The 22347-nt window shown below is 43.4% G+C and overlaps 2 protein-coding genes across 2 annotated transcripts; one reads left to right on the top strand and one right to left on the bottom strand.

Moving 5' to 3' along the window:
* Window positions 1-517: 517 nt before the first annotated feature.
* LOC142698144 (uncharacterized) lies at window positions 518-2906 on the bottom strand. The gene is made up of 2 exons (XM_075847812.1): window positions 2653-2906; window positions 518-1478 (listed from the first exon to the last, which is right to left on the bottom strand). Exons 1-2 carry the CDS (start codon window positions 2708-2710, stop codon window positions 760-762), a joined length of 777 nt encoding a protein of 258 aa, XP_075703927.1. The 5' UTR covers window positions 2711-2906; the 3' UTR covers window positions 518-759.
* A 971-nt stretch (window positions 2907-3877) lies between these two features.
* On the top strand, window positions 3878-6321 carry LOC142698148 (uncharacterized). The gene is made up of 3 exons (XM_075847816.1): window positions 3878-4185; window positions 5360-6119; window positions 6232-6321. Exons 1-2 carry the CDS (start codon window positions 4128-4130, stop codon window positions 6076-6078), a joined length of 777 nt encoding a protein of 258 aa, XP_075703931.1. The 5' UTR covers window positions 3878-4127; the 3' UTR covers window positions 6079-6119; window positions 6232-6321.
* The last annotated feature ends 16026 nt before the right edge of the window (window positions 6322-22347 follow it).

Raw genomic sequence — 22347 nt, 5'->3', positions numbered from 1 at the left:
TGTATATGTTAGTAATTAATTTCTATTAATTTGTACATTGATGGAAATTAGGGTATGTTCACACGCAAACTCAAAAATATCTGAAAATACAGAGCTGTTTTCAAGGTATTCAGCGTTTTTTTACGGCCGTTTTTGGAGCTGTTTTCAATATTGTCTAGGAAAAACGGCTCCAAAAGCGGCCCAAGAAGTGACTTGCACTTCTTTTGTGAACATACCCTAAAAAAAGAGTAATTTTTCTGTGCTTTTTATTTTTACAATATATATCAATCACCCTAAATATTGTAATCTTGGGGCCTACATTGCTCCTATGTAAACATGGGAACACCACCATTCTCACCAGTTTTAAGGCGTAATGTAAGTCTTAGGCCAAAATGTAGTAGTAGTCGAAACGCCAATCCAACCGAGATGGAATATGAAATATCCAAGATAGAAGGGAGTCCCAGGCATAAAATAAGATAAGATAACTTTATTAATCCCCGAAGGGAAATTCCAGTATCACATAAATGGATTCTGGGAAACGGCATCAGGGATCTTTTATTATTAGGTCTCTGTGCAGATTGAGATTCTGGCGTCCAAGGTGAAGATGATGAAGAAGACTAGGTGGTACTGTAGACAAAACAAAAAATAATCAGACCAGACGATAATCACTCAGCAATATACTGGTGCCGAAGCTCCAGCCATGATTTCACAAAAATACTATAGATGTCAGTGATCATATCTGTACTGCTGGTGTTTCTTCTGTACCACAGCTGTTGGTACTTATCTCCTGCTCTTTCTTTGAAAGGCATGGACGCGGCACAAGGGACAGCGTGGATTTGTCGGGATCCAATGTGCAATACAAGGCAGATGGAATATGTGAGAACATGGCAGAACGGTGACTTGCTCTCCAATCTCATAGTCCTCTAGGCATATAGTGCAGGACTGGATGTCTTCGTTTTCAGTAAAAGTTCGAGATGGGAGTCTATCAATCTGCCTGCCTCTCCTGCCTCGCCGACGTTGTCTTCTCTGCACAGGTCTGCTGTCTGTGGTCTCTGTTGTCGACTGTTGGTTGGGAAGCAGCTGACTGGTGCTTGGTGTTGGCTCCACCAGCCTGTTAGATGTTTGCTGAGGAGATCTGCTTCCTTCTCTGGACGGCTGCAGGTTTGGTAGCGGCTCACTGGTGCTGGGGTCTTGTGTTGGTTCCTCCAGCCTTTCGGATCTCTCCTGAGTAGTTGATGGAGTAGACGCAGGCTGGGATTCTCCAGAAATTCTGAGCTCGGTCGCACTATTAATACGACGGCCACTTGTCGTTTCAGACTGTTCTATTGGCTCAGATCGTAATGGGGACCGGCTTCTGTCCGCTCCGTCTTGCTGCAACCTACGGCGCGGTGGAACTTGACCACGTCTTCGTCTCCTGTCAGGGACATTGTCATGGTCTTCATCCTGCTCCACACTCTGACGCCTTCTATGTCCAGATCTTAATCTTCCATCAGCAATGCCTAGATGTGAAACAATGTGTATAACATATATTAATTATGTACAGAAAAAATGGGAAAAAAGATCAATACCAGACATTTCCTATGGACTCGCGTGGCCTTCTTTCTAGAGGAAAGCTCCCATGTTTTTCTTATCTTGGACAACCGTTTTGATACTATGAATATATACACAGTCGAGTCACATTATTATAGCTACTACTAATATCCAGAGTAACCGGCGTGTGCAGCACGGACAGCAGTAGACGGGCTGGGAGTGACTCAATAAGGTGCTGGTCAGTGGTCTCATATGTGGAGCCTCGCTGACTCCATACATCCCACATTTACTGGAGGGTGCGTGGGGGAGGATCCATAAAGCGAACAACACGATTGACGTGGTCCCACAGATGCTCAATTGGGTTCAAGTCTGGAGAAATAGGGGGCCAGGGAAGTACTTGGAAGTCTTGGTCGTGCTCTTCCAACCACTGTCGGGCATTTATAGTCGTGTGACATGTCGCATTGTCTTGCTTTAAGATTCCATTTGCTCCAGGGAAGACAATCAGCATGTATGGTGGATGTGATCTGTAACGATGGATTCATATCTAAATCGGTTCAGAGCCTTCCATATGGATGAGTGGCCCAGAGAATGCCATGGAAAAATACCCCAGGCGCTGACGTCGCCGCCAGCTTTTTCCAGCAATGGTTGTAAAGTCCATCCTTTCGATGAAGCAGAAAACGTGATTTATCGGAGAAGACAACCCTTTGCCAATCATCGGTGCTCTGAGACCAATACTGCCGTGCAAATTGAAGCCATTTTTTCTGATGCACCTTTGTTACATAGGAGCAGTGACCATCCGTCGGGTTCGGAGCCCCATACGCAGTCGGGTTCGCTGAACTGTTGTATTAGACACACGTCTGGTAGCCAACGTTCACCTCTCAAATACATGGCACGTGGTGCTCTGCAGTTTCCATGTCCGTTATTCCCAATGATGCCATTTGTCCACTCACGATACACTGTCACCACAGCAGCACGCGAACAGTTCACAAACTGCGCTGTTTGAGAAATACCGCCGCCCTTGGTCCGAAAGCCAATAATCATCCCTTTTTGCAACTGAAAAACGGTGCATTTTTTGCGGACGCAAAACGGACACGTTTGTGTGAAACTAGTCTAAATGTATCTGATATAACAAGTTCCACTTACCTTGATTTATCCGGGAACTTTCGTCTATTGCAAGCTGCAAGAGTTCTCGGTAACTCATTGTTCCTTGTAGCAGGCGGCTTGATGTTTAAATTCAGGAACAATGGAAAAACGGGATTCCTCAAATAAGAGGGAATCTACCACGATGTTCAGAAGTTGCACTGGTGTTTAAGTGCCCTGAACAGATGATGTAGTAGTCGCTTTGTAGCACAAATTCGCTCTTTGAAAAACCAAGTGAAGTTTCAGCATCAGCATCAACTCGAGATATGGCACTGATGTGACCGCGCTTGGGGTCCTTAGAACTTCACGCCATTGTGATGTCACTGCTATAGATGCCACACCCTCCATTGTTCTGATGACATCACTGCCTGCAGTGATGTCATAATGCTTACGGTATGTCATAAACGGTCCCCTGCTCTGCATTATACCAATCACTGCAGCAAAGCCTCCAAATAAAAAACATAAATATATATTAAATTTTTTTATATTTACATATTGCAGCTGAAAATCTCTAATATTTGTTTAGTAAATGTTTCTCTATAATTGTTTAGTAAATGTTGTAGCACACAATTCATCTAAGTAAAAGTCTTAGTAACAGATTACCACAATGGAGAGGTGGAAATGTAACTTTATTTTTCTAAAACTAGATGGTTCTGGAGTAAATAAGAATCCTTTATAACCTAAAGAGGTTGTCTGGTATAAGAAACCCATTGTAAATACCCTATTGGGGAATTCTAAGTTAAGAAAGGACAAGTCTCTTATTGATTTCACTGTGTAATGCTTAGTTTCTCCTGTGGTGGCGCTGCAGGGGAATTCAACACTTCTCAAGTTCCATCACAGATTAAATCTGATCACTGGGGTCACAATCAGCGACATTAAGCTGCACTATCTGGAAGTACAAATTACACTGAGACTAAGACTTACTAAGACTAAGTCTCTAAGACTTACTAAGACTTTTACTTAGATGAATTGTGTGCTACAACATTTACTAAACAATTATAGAGAAACATTTACTAAACAAATATTAGAGATTTTCAGCTGCAATATGTAAATATAAAAAAATGTAATATATATTTATGTTTTTTATTTGGAGGCTTTGCTGCAGTGATTGGTATAATGCAGAGCAGGGGACCGTTTATGACATACCGTAAGCATTATGACATCACTGCAGGCAGTGATGTCATCAGAACAATGGAGGGTGTGGCATCTATAGCAGTGACATCACAATGGCGTGAAGTTCTAAGGACCCCAAGCGCGGTCACATCAGTGCCATATCTCGAGTTGATGCTGATGCTGAAACTTCACTTGGTTTTTCAAAGAGCAAATTTGTGCTACAAAGCGACTACTACATCATCTGTTCAGGGCACTTAAACACCAGTGCAACTTCTGAACATCGTGGTAGATTCCCTCTTATTTGAGGAATCCCGTTTTTCCATTGTTCCTGAATTTAAACATCAAGCCGCCTGCAACAAGGAACAATGAGTTACCGAGAACTCTTGCAGCTTGCAATAGACGAAAGTTCCCGGATAAATCAAGGTAAGTGGAACTTGTTATATCAGATACATTTAGGCTAGTTTCACACAAACGTGTCCGTTTTGCGTCCGCAAAAAATGCACCGTTTTTCAGTTGCAAAAAGGGATGATTATTGGCTTTCGGACCAAGGGCGGCGGTATTTCTCAAACAGCGCAGTTTGTGAACTGTTCGCGTGCTGCTGTGGTGACAGTGTATCGTGAGTGGACAAATGGCATCATTGGGAATAACGGACATGGAAACTGCAGAGCACCACGTGCCATGTATTTGAGAGGTGAACGTTGGCTACCAGACGTATGTCTAATACAACAGTTCAGCGAACCCGACTGCGTATGGGGCTCCGAACCCGACGGATGGTCACTGCTCCTATGTAACAAAGGTGCATCAGAGAAAATGGCTTCAATTTGCACGGCAGTATTGGTCTCAGAGCACCGATGATTGGCAAAGGGTTGTCTTCTCCGATAAATCAAGTTTTCTGCTTCATCGAAAGGATGGACTTTACAACCATTGCTGGAAAAAGCTGGCGGCGACGTCAGCGCCTGGGGTATTTTTCCATGGCATTCTCTGGGCCACTCATCCATATGGAAGGCTCTGAACCGATTTAGATATGAATCCATCGTTACAGATCACATCCACCATACATGCTGATTGTCTTCCCTGGAGCAAATGGAATCTTAAAGCAAGACAATGCGACATGTCACACGACTATAAATGCCCGACAGTGGTTGGAAGAGCACAAGCAAGACTTCCAAGTACTTCCCTGGCCCCCTATTTCTCCAGACTTGAACCCAATTGAGCATCTGTGGGACCACGTCAATCGTGTTGTTCGCTTTATGGATCCTCCCCCACGCACCCTCCAGTAAATGTGGGATGTATGGAGTCAGCGAGGCTCCACATATGAGACCACTTACCAGCACCTTATTGAGTCACTCCCAGCCCGTCTACTGCTGTCCGTGCTGCACACGCCGGTTACTCTGGATATTAGTAGTAGTTATAATAATGTGACTCGACTGTGTATATATTCATAGTATTAAAACGGTTGTCCAAGATTAGAAAGACATGGGAGCTTTCCTCTAGAAAGAAGGCCACGCGAGTCCATAGGAAATGTCTGGTATTGATCTTTTTTCCCATTTTTTCTGTACATAATTAATATATGTTATACACATTGTTTCACATCTAGGCATTGCTGATGGAAGATTAAGATCTGGACATAGAAGGCGTCAGAGTGTGGAACAGGATGAAGACCATGACAATGTCCCCGACAGGAGACGAAGACGTGGTCAAGTTCCACCGCGCCGTAGGTTGCAGCAAGACGGAGCGGACAGAAGCCGGTCCCCATTACGACCTGAGCCAATAGAACAGTCTGAAACGACAATTGGCCGTCGTATTAATAGTGAGACCGAGCTCAGAATTCCTGTTGAATCCCGGCCTGGGTCTACTCCATCAACTACTCAGGAGAGATCCGAAAGGCTGGAGGAACCAACACAAGAGCCCAGCACCAGTGAGCCGCTACCAAACCTGCAGCCGTCCAGAGAAGGAAGCAGATCTCCTCAGCAAACATCTAACAGGCTGGTGGAGCCAACACCAAGCACCAGTCAGCTGCTTCCCAACCAACAGTCGACAACAGAGACCACAGACAGCAGACCTGTGCAGAGAAGACAACGTCGGCGAGGCAGGAGAGGCAGGCAGATTGATAGACTCCCATCTCGAACCTTTACTGAAAACGAAGACATCCAGTCCTGCACTATATGCCTAGAGGACTATGAGATTGGAGAGCAAGTCACCGTTCTGCCATGTTCTCACATATTCCATCTGCCTTGTATTGCACATTGGATCCCGACAAATCCACGCTGTCCCTTGTGCCGCGTCCATGCCTTTCAAAGAAAGAGGAGGAGATAAGTACCAACAGCTGTGGTGCAGAAGAAACACCAGCAGTACAGGTATGATCACTGACATCTATAGTATTTTTGTGAAATCATGGCTGGAGCTTCGGCACCAGTATATTGCTGAGTGATTATCGTCTGGTCTGATTATTTTTTGTTTTGTCTACAGTACCACCTAGTCTTCTTCATCATCTTCACCTTGGACGCCAGAATCTCAATCTGCACAGAGACCTAATAATAAAAGATCCCTGATGCCGTTTCCCAGAATCCATTTATGTGATACTGGAATTTCCCTTCGGGGATTAATAAAGTTATCTTATCTTATTTTATGCCTGGGACTCCCTTCTATTTTGGATATTTCATATTCCATCTCGGTTGGATTGGCGTTTCGACTACTACTACATTTTGGCCTAAGACTTACATTACGCCTTAAAACTGGTGAGAATGGTGGCGTTCCCATGTTTACATAGGAGCAATGTAGGCCCCAAGATTACAATATTTAGGGTGATTGATATATATTGTAAAAATAAAAATCACAGAAAAAAGACTCTTTTTTTAGGGTATGTTCACAAAAGAAGTGCAAGTCACTTATGGGCCGCTTTTGGAGCCGTTTTTCCTAGACAATATTGAAAACAGCTCCAAAAACGGCCGTAAAAAACGCTGAAAACCTTGAAAACAGCTCTGTATTTTCAGATATTTTTGAGTTTGCGCGTGAACATACCCTAATTTCCATCAATGTACAAATGAATAGAAATTAATTACTAACATATACACCATCCAGACATAACATTAAAACCACCTGCCTTGTGTAGTCCTCCTCGTGCTGCCATAATAGCTCTGACCCGTTGGGACATGGATTTCAGAAGATCTTTAAAAGTGTCCTGTGGTATCTGGCACCAAGACGTTAGCAGATCCTTTAACCCCTTCCTGCTCCTTGACGTTCTATTCCATCATGTTATGGCAACAGGAGGCCTAACAATGGCCTCCGGGTTTGTCATCTACGGAAGCCTAGTTTGTCCTGCTTTAGGTTTGCTGTCAGTGAGTAACTGACAACACTTTTACACTGCACTACGCATGTAGTGCAGTGTATTAGAATAGCGATCAGGGATTCCTGACTTCAAGTCACCTAGTGAGACAAAAAAAAAACACTTGTATAAAAAAACTTTTTTCAATATTAAGTCCTTTATTTAAAAAAACAAATTGTTAACTAATAACTATTTTGTGTGTTATAACCATCTGCCTTACACCACATTTTCTGTAATTTTTTCTGTTTTTCACTGAATGTATCAACCAAATTTTACCACTAACATAAAGTTCAATGTGTCACCAGAAAACAGTCTCAGAATCACTTGGATAAATAAAGGCATTCCAAAGTTATTATTACCACATAAAGTGGCACATGTCATAGTTACATAGTTACATAGTTAGTACGGCTGAAAAAAGACACATGTCCATCAAGTTCAACCAAGGGACGGGAAAAGGGAAGGAAAAATTTCTACACATAGGAGCTAATACTTTTTTGTTCTAGGAAATTATCTAACCCTTTTTTAAAGCCATCTACTGTCCCTGCAGTGACCAGCTCCTGCGGTAGGCTATTCCATAGATTCTCCAGACGGAGGGAGTGTCCCCTTGTTTTTTGAGGGGGTTTTACATGGAACAGAATTTCACCATATTTTTTGTATGTGCCATTAATATATTTATATAAATTAATCATGTCCCCCCTTAGTCGTCTTTTTTCAAGGCTAAATAGGTTTAATTCTTTTAATCTTTCCTCATAACTTAAATTCTCCATGCCCCTAATTAGCTTTGTTGCTCTTCTTTGTATTTTTTCCAACTCCAGGGCATCCTTTCTATGAACTGGAGCCCAGAACTGAACTGCATATTCTAGATGAGGCCTCACTAATGCTTTGTAAAGTGGTAATATTACATCCCTGTCCCGCGAGTCCATGTCTCTTTTAATACACGACAATATCCTGCTGGCCTTTGAAGCAGCTGATTGACACTGCATGCTGTTATTGAGTTTATGATTTACAAGTACACCCAGATCCTTCTCAACAAGTGACTCCCCCAGTGTAGCTCCCCCTAGGACATATGATGCATGCAGGTTGTTCGTACCCAGATGCATAACTTTACATTTATCTACATTAAACTTCATCTGCCAAGTGGACGCCCAAACACTTAGTTTGTTTAAATCTGCCGCAATTCATGAACATCTTCCATAGACTGAACTATATTATATAGCTTGGTGTCATCTGCAAAAATAGAAATAGTGCTATTAATCCCATCCTCTATATCATTAATAAATAAGTTGAATAATAGTGGTCCCAGCACTGAACCCTGGGGTACACCACTTATTACCGGGGACCATTCAGAGTAGGAATCATTGACCACAACTCTCTGGATACGGTCCTTGAGCCAATTCTCAATCCAATTACAAACTATATTTTCTAAACCTATAGTCCTTAATTTACCCATTAGGCGTCTATGGGGGACAGTGTCAAATGCCTTTGCAAAGTCCAAAAACACTAAATCCACAGCGGCCCCTCTGTCTAGACTTCTGCTCACCTCTTCATATAATCACTATATCCACAGCGGCCCCTCTGTCTAGGCTTCTGCTCACCTCTTCATATAAACACTATATCCACAGCGGCCCCTCTGTCTAGACTTCTGCTCACCTCTTCATAAAAACAGATTAGGTTAGTTTGACAACTTCTGTCCTTAGTAAAACCGTGCTGGCTGTCACTTATAATACTATTTATTGTCACATAATCCTGTATATAGTCCCTCAATAGCCCCTCAAACATTTTCCCCACGATGGATGTTAAGCTTACTGGTCTATAATTACCCGGGGAAGACCTAGAGCCCTTTTTGAAAATAGGCACCACATTTGCCCTGCGCCAGTCCCTTGGCACTATTCCAGTCACTAGAGATTCTCTGAATATTATGAAAAGGGGGACAGAAATAACTGAACTAAGCTCTTTAAGAATTCTAGCGTGTATCCCATCTGGTCCGGGGCCTTGTGCACATTTATTTTATTTAATTTAGCTTGGACAATATCTACATTCATCCAATTCAATATATCAACTGATATATTAACAGCACTGGCACCGGCTACATCAGCTGCTCTTTCTTCTGTTGTATATACAGAGCAAAAGAACCCATTCAGTAACTCTGCCTTCTCTTGATCTTCTATGACCAACTCCCCATTACCACTATCTAGGGGTCCTACATGTTCAGATTTTGGCTTTTTAGCATTTATATACTTGAAGAATTTTTTGGGATTTGTTCTACTATCCTTGGCCACCTGCCTTTCATTTTGTATTTTTGCTAATTTTATTACATTTTTACAGATTTTATTAAGCTCTTTATATTTTACAAAGGCTTCAGACGTACCCTCAGATTTGTATTTTTTAAATGCCCTTTTTTTGTCGTGTATTGCCCCTTTCACAGAAGGTGTAAGCCATGTGGGATTTAATTTTAGTCGTTTATACTTGTTACCTATAGGAATAAATTTTGCACTATAATAACCCAAAGTAGATTTGAAAATCTCCCATTTATCATTTGTCCCATTATTTGACATTAGTTCTTCCCAGTCTATATCCTGAATTGCCGCCTTCATCCTGGGGAAATTGGCTTTCTTAAAATTAAATGTTTTTGCCCTCCCAGCCTGTGTTTGTTTTTTACAGTATAGGTAAAATGTAACTATATTGTGATCACTGTTACCGAGGTTTTCACGAACATTGACGTTCCCAACAAGCTCTGCATTATTAGAAATGACCAGATCCAACAGAGCTTCACCTCTAGTAGGGTCTTCCACAAACTGGCCTATAAAATTTTCCTGCAACAGCTTGAGGAAATGTCTCCCCTTAGAAAATGTCAGATTAGACAAATGGGCTCTGAGCCTTAAGGCCCAACCTAGGCTTCGTCATTAAGGGGTTAAGTCCTGTAAGTTGTGAGTAGGGGTCTCCATGGATTGGATTTGTTTTTCCAGCACATCTATCAGATGATCGATTGAATTAAGAATATGGAGGCAAGCTGTCACGGACACTGGGTTTGTGGACGCACTAGGCCGCTCCACCGTAGCGGGGAGGCAGCTGACCAGGTCACAGTCTATGTGAAAGTAAGATGGCAGACAGTAATGCTTAGCTACCTGAAATAGTCCGGGCGGTGGCTGTGGCTTCAGCACGGATGGAGGCAGGTGCGGAAAGTGGCGCCAGACGTGGCGGGCAGTATCCGATGAGCAGATGGCACTTGACGTGGCAGAAGACACTTGACGTGGCAGATGGCACTTGATGTGGCAGATGGCACTTGACGTGGCAGATGGCACTTGACGTGGCAGATGACACTTGAACACGGGTAGGCACAGGAACAATGCGGAATACAGGAACGGTAATAGGGCATGGGTAACAGCGGGAACGGGAGACACTAAGGGACCATTTGCAAGACAGACTGGGAAAGACTAACAACGCTCAGGCAAGGATCAGAAGGGCTGGGGCATTCTTATAGAGCAGGAAGTCATGTGGGTTAATGATCATTGTTTTCATGTGCGCGCGCTGGCCCTTACGGGACCCAGCCGGACGGAGCGGAAGCGAGCGCTGGCCTCTCCTAGGAGGGAGACGGAGGCCAGCGCTCACAGATCCATGGCTGCGGGCATCGGGAGGTGAGTGAACTCGACGGCCCGCGGCCATGGGCGCTACAGTATCCACCCCTCTTACGCCCCCTCTTCTTGGTGCCAGAGTGAGAGAGGAACTTTTTAATAAGAGTAGGGGCGCTGAGGTTCTCTTCTGGCTCCCAGGACCTCTCCTCAGGACCAAACCCTCTCCAGTCCACCAGATAGAAAGTCCTTCCTCCTACCCTCTTGCGGTCCAGGATCTCCTTTACCTCGAATACATCAGAAGGGCCGCTGGAAGCAACTGTGGAACTAGAGGTCTTGCTGTAGCGGTTCAGGACCACAGGTTTCAGGAGGGACACATGGAAGGAGTTAGGGATTCTGAGGGTAGGGGGCAGCTGCAGCTTATAGGAAACAGGGTTAATTTGTTGCAGGATCTCGAAGGGACCAAGGAACCTGGGAGCAAACTTGTATGAAGGCACCCTCAAGTGAATGTTTCGAGAGGACAGCCAGACTTTAGTCCCTGGAAGATACTGAGGCGGCTCTCTTCTTTTGGTATCTGCCTTACGCTTCATGCGGTCTACCGCCAGCAAAATAGAGGACCGGGTCTGTTGCCAGATTTGCAGGAAGTCCCCATATGCAGAGTCAGCAGCGGGTACCTGAGATGAAGTCGACACTGGAAGAGGAACTCTGGGATGTTGACTGTACACGATGTGAAACGGAGTGGAAGTGGTGGACTCACTTGTGTGGTTATTATATGAAAACTCAGCCCATGGAAGAAGTTGTACCCAGTTATCGTGCTGTGAAGAGATGAAGTTGCGGAGATAATTTTCTATGATCTGGTTGATCCTCTCAACTTGCCCATTGGACTGGGGGTGATAGGCAGAGGAAAAGTCCAAACTCACATCCAGGAGTTTACAGAGGGCTCTCCAGAACTTGGAGGTAAACTGAACCCCCCGGTCGGACACAATGTGAAGAGGCATGCCATGCAAGCGGAAGATGTGCTGAATGAAGGAAATTGCCAGTCGAGGAGCAGAGGGTAGGCCGGTCAGCGGGATAAAATGTGCCATCTTAGAGAACCGGTCCACCACCACCCAGATGGTGTTGCATCCTGCTGAGAGAGGAAGGTCCGTGACAAAGTCCATAGCGATGTGCTGCCAGGGGGCACTGGGTACAGGCAGGGGTTGAAGCAGGCCGGCAGGCTTGCTGTGAGCCACTTTGTTAGAGGCACACACCGTGCAAGCAGAGACAAAGTCCAGAACATCCTTAGGTAGCGTGGGCCACCAGAAGGGACGAGCGATCAGGTCTTGGGTCTTACGGACACCGGCGTGCCCAGCTAGTTTAGAACTGTGTCCCCAGCGGAGAATTCTTTTTCTGTCTGCCAACCGAACAAAAGTTCTCCCTGGAGGGATATTTCTAAGCTGCAGAGGATTGGCGGTGACAATGCAGGATGGGTCTATGATCGTCTGAAGGGACTCCACCGTGTCTTCCGTTTCAAATGATCTGGACAGGGCATCGGCCCTCACGTTCTTGTCAGCGGGACGTTAGTGGAGCAGAAATTGGAAATGGGTGACCACCTGGCTTGACGAGGATTCAGTCTTTGTGCAGACTGAAGGTAAGTGAGATTCTTGTGGTCAGTGAAGATCAGGATGGGGTGAGCAGCGCCCTCCAGAAGATGTCTCCACTCCTCCAGGGCCAATTTGATAGCCAGTAGCTCCCGATCTCCAATGGAATAATTGCGCTCAGCAGAGGAAAACAGTCTTGAGTAGTAGCCACATACTACTGCCTTTCCTTTGGAGCTCCTCTGGAACAGAAGTGCGCCTGCACAAACAAAATTTATTTAGGGGTCTAGTCTGGGGTCTGTATTTTTTAGCGGTCTGGTCTGGGAGTCTGTATTCATTTAGGGGTCTGGTCTGGGGGTCTGCATTTATTTAGCGGTCTGGTCTGGGGTCTGTATTTATTTAGGGGTCTAGTCTGGGGTCTGCATTTATTTAAGGGTCTAGTCTTGGGTCTGTATTTAGGTGTCCGGTCTGGGGTCTGTATTTATTTAGGGGTCCGGTCTGGGGTCTGTATTTATTTAGGGGACTGGTCTGTGGTCTCCATTGATTTAGGGGTCTGGTCTGGGGTCTGCATTTATTTAGGTGTCTGGTCTGGGGTCTGTATTTATTTAGGGGTCTGGTCTGGGGTCTGTAGTTATTTAGGGGTCTGGTCTGGGGTCTGTATTTATTTAGGGGTCTGGTCTGGGGGTCTGCATTTATTTAGGGGTCTGGTCTTGGGTCTGTATTTATTTAGGCGTCCGGTACATGGTCTGCATTAATTTGGGGGTCTGGTCTGGGGTCTGTATTTATTAAGGGGTCTAGTCTGGGGTCTGTATTTTTTTAGGTGTCCGGTCAGGGGTCTGCATTTATTTAGGGGTCTAGTCTGGGGTCTGTATTTATTTAGGGGTCCAGTCTGGGGTCTGTATTTATTTAGGGGTCCGGTCAGGGGTCTGAATTTATTTAGGCGTCTAGTCTGGGGTCTGTATTTTTTAGGGGTCTGGTCTGGGAGTCTGTATTCATTTAGGGGTCTGGTCTGGGGGTCTGCATTTATTTAGCGGTCTGGTCTGGGGTCTGTATTTATTTAGGGGTCTAGTCTTGGGTCTGTATTTAGGTGTCCGGTCTGGGGTCTGTATTTATTTAGGGGTCCGGTCTGGGGTCTGTATTTATTTAGGGGACTGGTCTGTGGTCTCCATTGATTTAGGGGTCTGGTCTGGGGTCTGCATTTATTTAGGTGTCTGGTTTGGGGTCTGTATTTATTTAGGGGTCTGGTCTGGGGTCTGTATAAATAAATACAGACGCCAGACCAGACCCTAAGTTAATGCAGACACCAGACCGGACCCCTAAATAAATACAGACCCCAGACCGGACACCTAAATACAGACCCAAGACTAGACCCTTAAATAAATGCAGACGCCAGACCAGACCCCTAAATAAATGCAAACCCTAGACCAGACCCCTAAATAAATACAGACCCAGGAATAGAGCACTAAATGAATACAGACCCCAGACCAGACCCCTTAATAAATACAGATCCCAGACCCAACCCCTAAATTAATGCAGACCCCAGACCGGACCCCTAAATAAATACAGACCCCAGACCAGACCCCTAAATAAATGCAGACCTTAGACCAGACCCCTAAATAAATACAGACCCAAGACTAGACCCGTAAATAAATACAGACCACAGAGTGGACCCCTAAATAAATAGACCCCTAACTAAATACAGACCCCAGACCAGACCCCTAAATAACTACAGACCCCAGAACAGACCCCTAAATAAATACAGACCCCAGACCAGACCCCTAAATAAATACAGACCCCAGACCACTTCCCTAAATAAATACAGACCACAGACCAGACCCCTAAATAAATACAGACCCCAGACCAGACCCCTAAATAAATACAGACCCCAGACTGGACCCCTAAATAAATAGACCCCAGACTAGAACCCTAAATAAATGCAGACACCAGACCAGACCACTAAATCAATTAAGACCACAGACCAGTACCCTAAATAAATACAGACCCCAGACCAGACACCTAAATAAATGCAGACGCCAGACCAGAACCCTAAATCAATGGAGACCACAGACCAGACCCCTAAATAAATACAGACCCCAGACCAGACCCCTAAATAAATACAGACCCCAGACCAGAACCCTAAATAAATACTGACCCCAGACCCCTAAATAAGTTTTTAATTCTCCTCTCTATATCAAATCTAGGGTCATAACTTAATAGTCTATAGACCTTAGTGTCATTCAATTGTCTATGAGCTTCAGCAATTTAGGATTTGGAGTCCATAACCACAACCGCACCCCCTTTGTCAGCGGGTTTAATGGTGAGGTCGAGGCTATGGACCAGCTCATCCAATGCAGATAATCAAGTGTAGTAATATTAGGATGTTTCAAAGTATTACCATATGTACTAGACCGTAGATCGTCGGCGCCTCTTATGTCCCGCTCTCCTGGTGGGTTTTCGTTTCTGATTTCCATATTGTCGACTCCTAAAAAATCTGTATGGCTTGAGCTGTTACTCTGGGTCTGATCAAGAGGTCGATCTTCACCATTGATGTTCCTGTATATATCCCGATTTTTATGTTCCCTCCTTGGTAGTCCCACCATACGATCATTAGAGTTGTCCCATGAATAAACGTGTCCAGTCTTATAATCAAGTTGGTCTCTATACCATTTTCTTTTCTTGGTGGTTTCTGTCTCCAATCTAGCTTTACTCAATGTAGTATGTAATTTCTCAATATGTAGACTAAAATCCTCAGCAGACACTAGCGACTGTAATACATTCTCCAATTCCTTTACTTTAGCCTTTACCCAAATGAGATCTCTCTGTAAAAAATCCATATTCAATAAAATGATATCCAAAGCGTACCTAGTTGATAATTGCTCATATTTGATACGGAATTCATCATGTTGAGTATGCATTGTAGGCTTCAAATGGGGACGCATACCACGTGGAATCATCTTGTTTTTGTAATATTGACCAAGTGTAAGGAGATGCAATTCCACATTGATCAACTTTTTTGATTCAAACTCCAAATTTCTTTTTACATCTGGTAATGATGGTACACTCAAGAAAGAGACATCCCCTTCTGCTCCATTCAAAATTCTAGCAATGTCCTCCTCCGTAAAAACAGTAGAGTTGGCTGAAGGCATATCCTGCAAAGTACCGATTTTGTTCCATGGTATCAGCAATAGAAAAAGTGGAATAAGGGGCCAGCTGAGTAGATCCAAATATATTCAAACAGAGAAAGCAGCAGCACTCAATCTCAGTAAGAGAAAGCTTACACATGTGAACGGGTGCCCTGCTATAAATGGATCAATTGTCCACTCATGTGTAGGGGCAATGTATTTGAGCTCCCTCAAACACACAGAAAGTACAACATTAGACAGCACTTTACGTGCGATTCTGATTGGATCATTGACGTGTTATGGTGCCCCTGCCAGTTATTATATGTTGGTGAAACCACCTGCGACTTCAAAACTAGGTTGAATAACCATCGGTATTCCATTAGGAAACATAAAGGAGATTTGCCATGCGCGAAACATTTTTTTGAACTAGGACATACCGAAAGAGATTTAAAATGTCTGATTTTGGAACATATTCCACTTCCCCAGAGTGGGGGTGATAGGAATGTATTACTACATAAATGTCAATCAAAGGGGATTTTCCTTTTGGAAACATTGAGAGGGAAAGGTCTGAATGTTGAATTGAATGGCGCTAGGGCTACTCTCTGAGACTCATCTCTGACATCTGCATTCATCCTCTAGCAATGTTCTGCTTTTGTCTATTATTCTTTTTTTGGTTTTGTATTTTGTTATATGAGATGTATATATATATACCTTGATCTTTGACACTTTATTTTTCTATTTTAGATCATAAGGTGAATGTAGACCACTTCAGACCACAAGATACAAAATTGACCAAGAATAAATGGAAGATGGAAATTGGATATTCATATTTTGATGTCCTGTGAATAGTTTTCATGTATTAATGTTTTGGAAAATATTTCTTTCAATGTATGTGAAAGGGGCGCAGCAATAATGTAAATATTAGTGTATAAACTGACTGATGTAATAAGCTACTGTGGAGTTCTCATGGGTTGGATCCATGATTGCTGGTTATTGTGGTTGGACTTGGCACACGGGAGTGGGATACTGTCGCTCTACTAACCTTGGTGTAGCTTTTCATGGAGCACATAACTGGGACCCTGATCCCTCCCCTTTCGTGGGAATCCTTTATCCGCAGTTTAATATACCTTATAACTGCCATCGACTATATAGAATTTCTATGACATATTTATGAATGGATTTATTTGCTGCACTTGGTTTTTCTTGCTGCTTCGCTCTCATACATATACATTTGTATATACAGGTGTTTGACCTTTTCTTGATACTGATCCTGGACATCTTCGGACATATATATGTCCTGAATATTTATCAATTCTGTCATTCCGTGGTTTGATGTATTTTGTGTCTATATGTATTTGTGAAACATTTTGCTTGATAAGCTATTTACAATAATATTGATTGTTACCTGTCACTTGGCAACGTGTTGCGGAACTTCTTTCCGGTTCTCGCTAGTGGAATGTGTGCACAATGGCGTCAGGAGTTTGTTGATTACCTGTAACCAGGCAACTTCCTATAGACGTGACTTGCTGGTGCTGTCAGCCTGACGCATGCGCACCTGCTAACAATAAATGCCTGATAGGGAGGACTTGAGTCAAACACATACCAGCACTTTGCATAAATTAAATATCAGTCTTTTGATTGGTCAGTGGTCTGACAGCCGTAACTTGATACACATCTTGTGGAATATTTGATGACATTGTAATTAGGTCTATATTAAGTCGTTCTAATATATAGACGTTTTTAGATGTTATTAAATATGTCACTTGTCACTTTCTGTATCAATGGTTTATTTCTTGATACGGTAACTTTGGTTTTACACGTAACTAAATGCTGTTTGTATTTGTGATACTATTGTAATGAGCTTGATTGCTTGTATTTGATGCACACTATAGAAACCATGACTGTTGTACACACCATTATGCTCGAAAAAAGTCCTAATGTTGGACTGAAACGTCGCACCTCTGTATGTTGGCTTGAATAAATCACCGTTTTTTTTCATTCACCCTGTTGGAGTGCTGCAAGATTTATTTCTCCTGAATATTGATACAGTCCTAGGATCTGGACTGCTTGCTGGCACCCGTTCACATATGTAAGCTTTCTCTTACTGAGATTGAGTGCTGCTGCTTTCTCTGTTTGAATATATATATATATATATATACATATATATATATATCAGAGTCTGATGGTCAGTTGTATATACAGTGTCCAGAGTCTGGTGGTCAGTGATACATATAGCATCCAGAGTCTGGTGATCAGTTATACATATAGCATCCATAGTCTGGTGGTCAGTGATACATATAGTTTCCAGAGTCTGATGATCAGCTGTATATATAGTGTCTAGAGTCTGGTGTTCAATGGTACACATAGTAACCAGAGTCTTGTTGTAAAGGATCTGCCAGACACAGCTTCTGTGTCGACGCCCGTGGTTAATCAGTCTGTATCTGTTCCTAGTAATAGAAAAAGAGAAATAATACAGCATATACGGAGATATATACAGCAGGGTCAGATAGAAAAGACCAAGACAAACAGAATCAACCATGTACTAAACTGCCATTGTGTTAGTTCTGTCTTCTGTTTTCTGTTGTCTCCCCTGTGGTGTCCGCACAGACGCTCGGTTGCGCATGCGCAGTGTGGCCTACATCCGGGAGTTCCGTTTAGCGTCTTACGTCGCTATGGTGATTTTCACCATGCGGCGTCTTCTCCATCTGACGCGCGGCGCGTCCCGTGATGTGGGCGTCACTGGGCGTGTGTTCCGAGCGCCGATTTGCGCTCATCACAGGTGAGCCTAATTTTATGCTCTTTATTTATAACCCTGGAGTACCATTTTAAATTAGCCTCCTGACGAAGCCGGTCTATCGGGCGAAACGCGCGTCGAGGCGCTTGTTCACCCAGTTCTTCTGATCCTCCACGCTCTCTCAACATGTCTCAGGGTATGTGTCTGTATTTTTGCTAAACTTGCACTGATCTTTGGGCTACACTGTTTAACTATGGCAGCTGCATTTCTCTATGGCTATTTTAGCTACACTATCTATTGATATACGTCAACAGCCACACTCTTTTCTTGTGCTGATTTCTACCCAGCGGTATTGTATATCTATTTAGCTATACTGCGCTGTCCTTTTACGCATTATTTTATGTATATCTATTTAGCTGCACCTTTTTTGTGTTGGCTCTGACGTATTATCATTATATGGACATTGCCATAAGCTATTCTGCCCTTTCCTATTTGTATAGGCTTTGATATTATACAGGCCACCTTCACACTGTTTTGGCTACATGTGGGATTTACATCATACACCCCTGGGCTTGTGTCATTATTGAATATTATTTGAGCGTGTGAGCGATCATTAGTACATGGTTGATTCTGTTTGTCTTGGTCTTTTCTATCTGACCCTGCTGTATATGTCTCCGTATATGCTGTATTATTTCTCTTTTTCTATTACTGTGCTATTTTGTCATTATATTTAATAAAGATATTTTTTGTGCTTTTTATATTGAGTACAATATTTTCTTTAGGGATATGTCCCATCTGGTTCGTTTTTAGGTTTTATTGCTATAGGGGACCCCATTACATGCCATTTCTTTGGTGCGAGGTTTTTGGTTAGGTTGTCTTGACTATTCTTGTCTGTGTTTACAGAATATACCTCAGGATTTATGGATTTCAGGAAAAGAGATAAGGATTGGATTACACAACTTGGTACCATATTCGGAGAGAATTCAGCAGTGACTACAGAAAGTAGTAACATTAAGGGCTTGAAACTTAAAATACGTGATCTTCTCAAAAAACGCACCAAAGTTTGGTGGAACAAGGCAGCCTTGGAAAATTATCTGCAGAAAGATATTATACCTCGCGGCCTACACCTGCAGGTGTTCCCCACTTTGGATACGGAGGATCCTTCTTTTGTTGCGAAATGGGAAGATTCCCTTACTAAATGTTCGCGCACGCTTATTGAGCTGCTCATTGGGGCAGATCGTAGAACCCTCGACTCTCTGGAAAAGGATATTGATTCCCTTAAAGGGAATGTGTTGCCAGAAAAACATGTTTTTTTTTAAAAAATTAAACATTTAGTGTGTGGGTGATTAAACATTGTTCAAATTTTTTTTATTTTTTTGCACGAGTCCAGGAAATATTATAAATTATTTCTAATTTATAATACTACCCATTTTTGGTCACTAGATGGAGCTGTTCCCAAAATTGCAGCATTGCAACATTGGGTTAAAAGCCCTCGCTCTAGTGAGCTCTCAGCATCCCCCCCTCCTTTATCCTGGCTAGTGCCGGGATAAACGAGGGGTTTGAACGATGTAACCTCCTACACTGTGTGTCGCCATTTTTTGAGCTAACCCACAGTGTAGTAGGTTTACATACAGTAGTAAACACACACAAACACGAACATACATTGAAATCTCTTACCTGCTCCTGCCGCCGCGGCTCCCTCCGGCCCGTCCGCTCCGTTTGCTGCCGCTGGTGCAAGTGCACAAATCCGGAAGCCGCGACCGGAGGTAGTAATATTACTGTCCGGCCGCGACTTCCGGTCCACAGGAAAATGGCGCCGGACGGCGCCAATTTCGAATAGGACTGTGTGGGAGCGGCGCATGCGCAGTTCCCACACAGACGCCGTACACTGCAGTCAATGGGACGGGAGCCGTTCGCAGTCCCTATGGGACTGTGGCTGCCGTATTCCATGTCTGTATGTGTCGTTAATCGACACACACAGAAATGGAACAAAAAATGGCAGCCCCCATAGGGAAGAAAAAGTGTAAAAATAAGAAAAAGTAAAACACAAACACACAAATGAATATAAACGTTTTTAATAAAGCACTAACATCTTTAACATATAAAAAAATAATTTGTGATGACACTGTTCCTTTAAGGAAAAGATACATCAATCTCTTAGTACAGAAGAGCTTGGCACTTTTGATAAGGCATTGGAGGAGGAGCTGAAAAAGTGGGAGAGAGAGATACAAGATCTCAAAACCAGAAAATTTCAGCGCGATTTGAGTGATTTCCAGTCAAATAAAATCTATCGTTGGCATACCAAAAGGGATAGAGCTTGGTCCCTGTCCCGTTCTGTCTCCTCTGCCTCTCTTGTATCTGAAGAAGAATGTGGCAGTTTTTTAGACAAACCTCAGGCCACAGGAGATGGAGACCCCCTGTTCGACCCCAGAACACCGGCAGTCAAAAGAAAGACCAGAGGGGTATTCAACAGGGACAAGAGAAACAGGAGGCTCTAAAGGTAATTAACCTCTCTTCCCATATTCTGTCGTCCTCCCAAATAAATGTTCTGCAAAAGGGTCTGTCTTTTTTCCCCCACGGGTAAATTTGATCTTTTTACCACCATCAAGGATTTGGCTCTTTTCTCTAGAAAACTACTTTTTAAAAAACATTTTGGTAGAAGGGATTATAGTGCTGCCATGGGTTCTCCGGCAGAGAAACAGGCATTTGATGCCCTTCTATCACTTCTAGAGGAACAGGAGGCTCACACTGATCCCAGACTTCCCATGCATCTGTGCCGCCACTCTCAACATTTCCCCCCTTTCACCTTATGCCCCTCAGTGGATATTTTTTTCAAATTAGTCAAGAAGGATTTGGAAAGTATTTCCGAGTCTAGTACATCATGTAATCTTAACTATAAGGAGAGGCAAGCTATTCTGGAACTTAGAAAACTTAGGGACGTTATTATTAAACCAGCTGATAAGGGGGGCAATGTTGTATTATGGCCGGCACAGATGTATGAATGTGAGGCCTTTCGTCAACTAGACATGAGCCATTGTTATCGTAGGTTACCATCAGATCCTACGCTAGCCTTTAAAGCAGAACTAGATAGTTTATTGCAACAAGGTGTGGATTCCAATATTATCAACTCCAAATTAAGAGATGGTCTTTCCGTGGACTTTCCCATCAAGCCCACTTTTTATTTACTGCCTAAAGTGCACAAAAATGTCATCTGCCCTCCCGGGCGCCCAATAGTGTCAGGGATTGGTGGCCTATGTGAGAACATCTGCATATTCGTGGATTTTTATCTACAGAAATGTGTGGAAACCCTGCCGTCATACATCAGGGATACCACGGATATGTTACAACGTCTTGATGGGCTGTATCTTGAGGATGACATGCTTCTTGTCACATGTGACGTGGAGTCCCTGTATACATCTATATGCCATGACCACGGGATCCGAGCATCTAGACATTTTTTACAGATGACTAATCATGACCCGGATCTTGTTGAGTTTATTCTATGCCTTCTCGACTTTGCACTAACACATAATTTTTTTGTATTCAAGGACCGTCTCTTCCTACAGCTCCAGGGCACAGCAATGGGGGCCACTTGTGCACCCTCATATACTAATCTGTTCCTGGGGCTGTGGGAGTGGGAGACTGTGCAGCAGATTCCGGGTCATGATTCAGTGCTCCTGTGGTCACGGTATATAGATGATATTCTATTCATCTGGCAAGGCTCCACGTCTAGCTTGGAATCTTTCCTTGATTCCCTTAACAGGAATGATATCAACATCAAATTGACATGGAAGTTTAGCTTGACATGCGTTGACTTTCTGGATATCAAGATTTGCAGAGATAATAGCGGTTTTATTTCTACCGATATTTTCAGGAAAAAAACTTCCACAAATGCCCTCCTCCATGCCACGTCTGCCCACTACCCGAAGGTTACAACATCTATACCCGTGGGCCAGTTTTTGAGGGCAAAGCGTATCTGCTCCAGTGACAGCAACTTTGAGCGTCAAGCTTTGGACCTTACAGCAAGATTCAAGAGTCGTGGGTACAGTCAGAGGGTCATTAAGAAAGGCTACCTAAGAGCTAAAAATTCAACTCGCGATGGACTTCTGGTGAGTAGACCCAAGAGACACAAAATAGATCAGAATGTCAGATTTATCACCACTTTCAACCCTCATTGGACTGAGATTCGTGATATTTTGCAAAAGCACTGGCGGGTCCTCCTCACTGATCGCGACTTGGCAGGGGTCTTACCCAGTTA

Source organism: Rhinoderma darwinii (genome assembly GCF_050947455.1).
Source record: "Rhinoderma darwinii isolate aRhiDar2 chromosome 12 unlocalized genomic scaffold, aRhiDar2.hap1 SUPER_12_unloc_2, whole genome shotgun sequence".
NCBI lineage: Eukaryota > Metazoa > Chordata > Amphibia > Anura > Rhinodermatidae > Rhinoderma > Rhinoderma darwinii.
The sequence above is the reverse complement of the archived record's forward strand: the minus strand, read 5'-3'. Positions and strand labels throughout refer to the sequence as shown.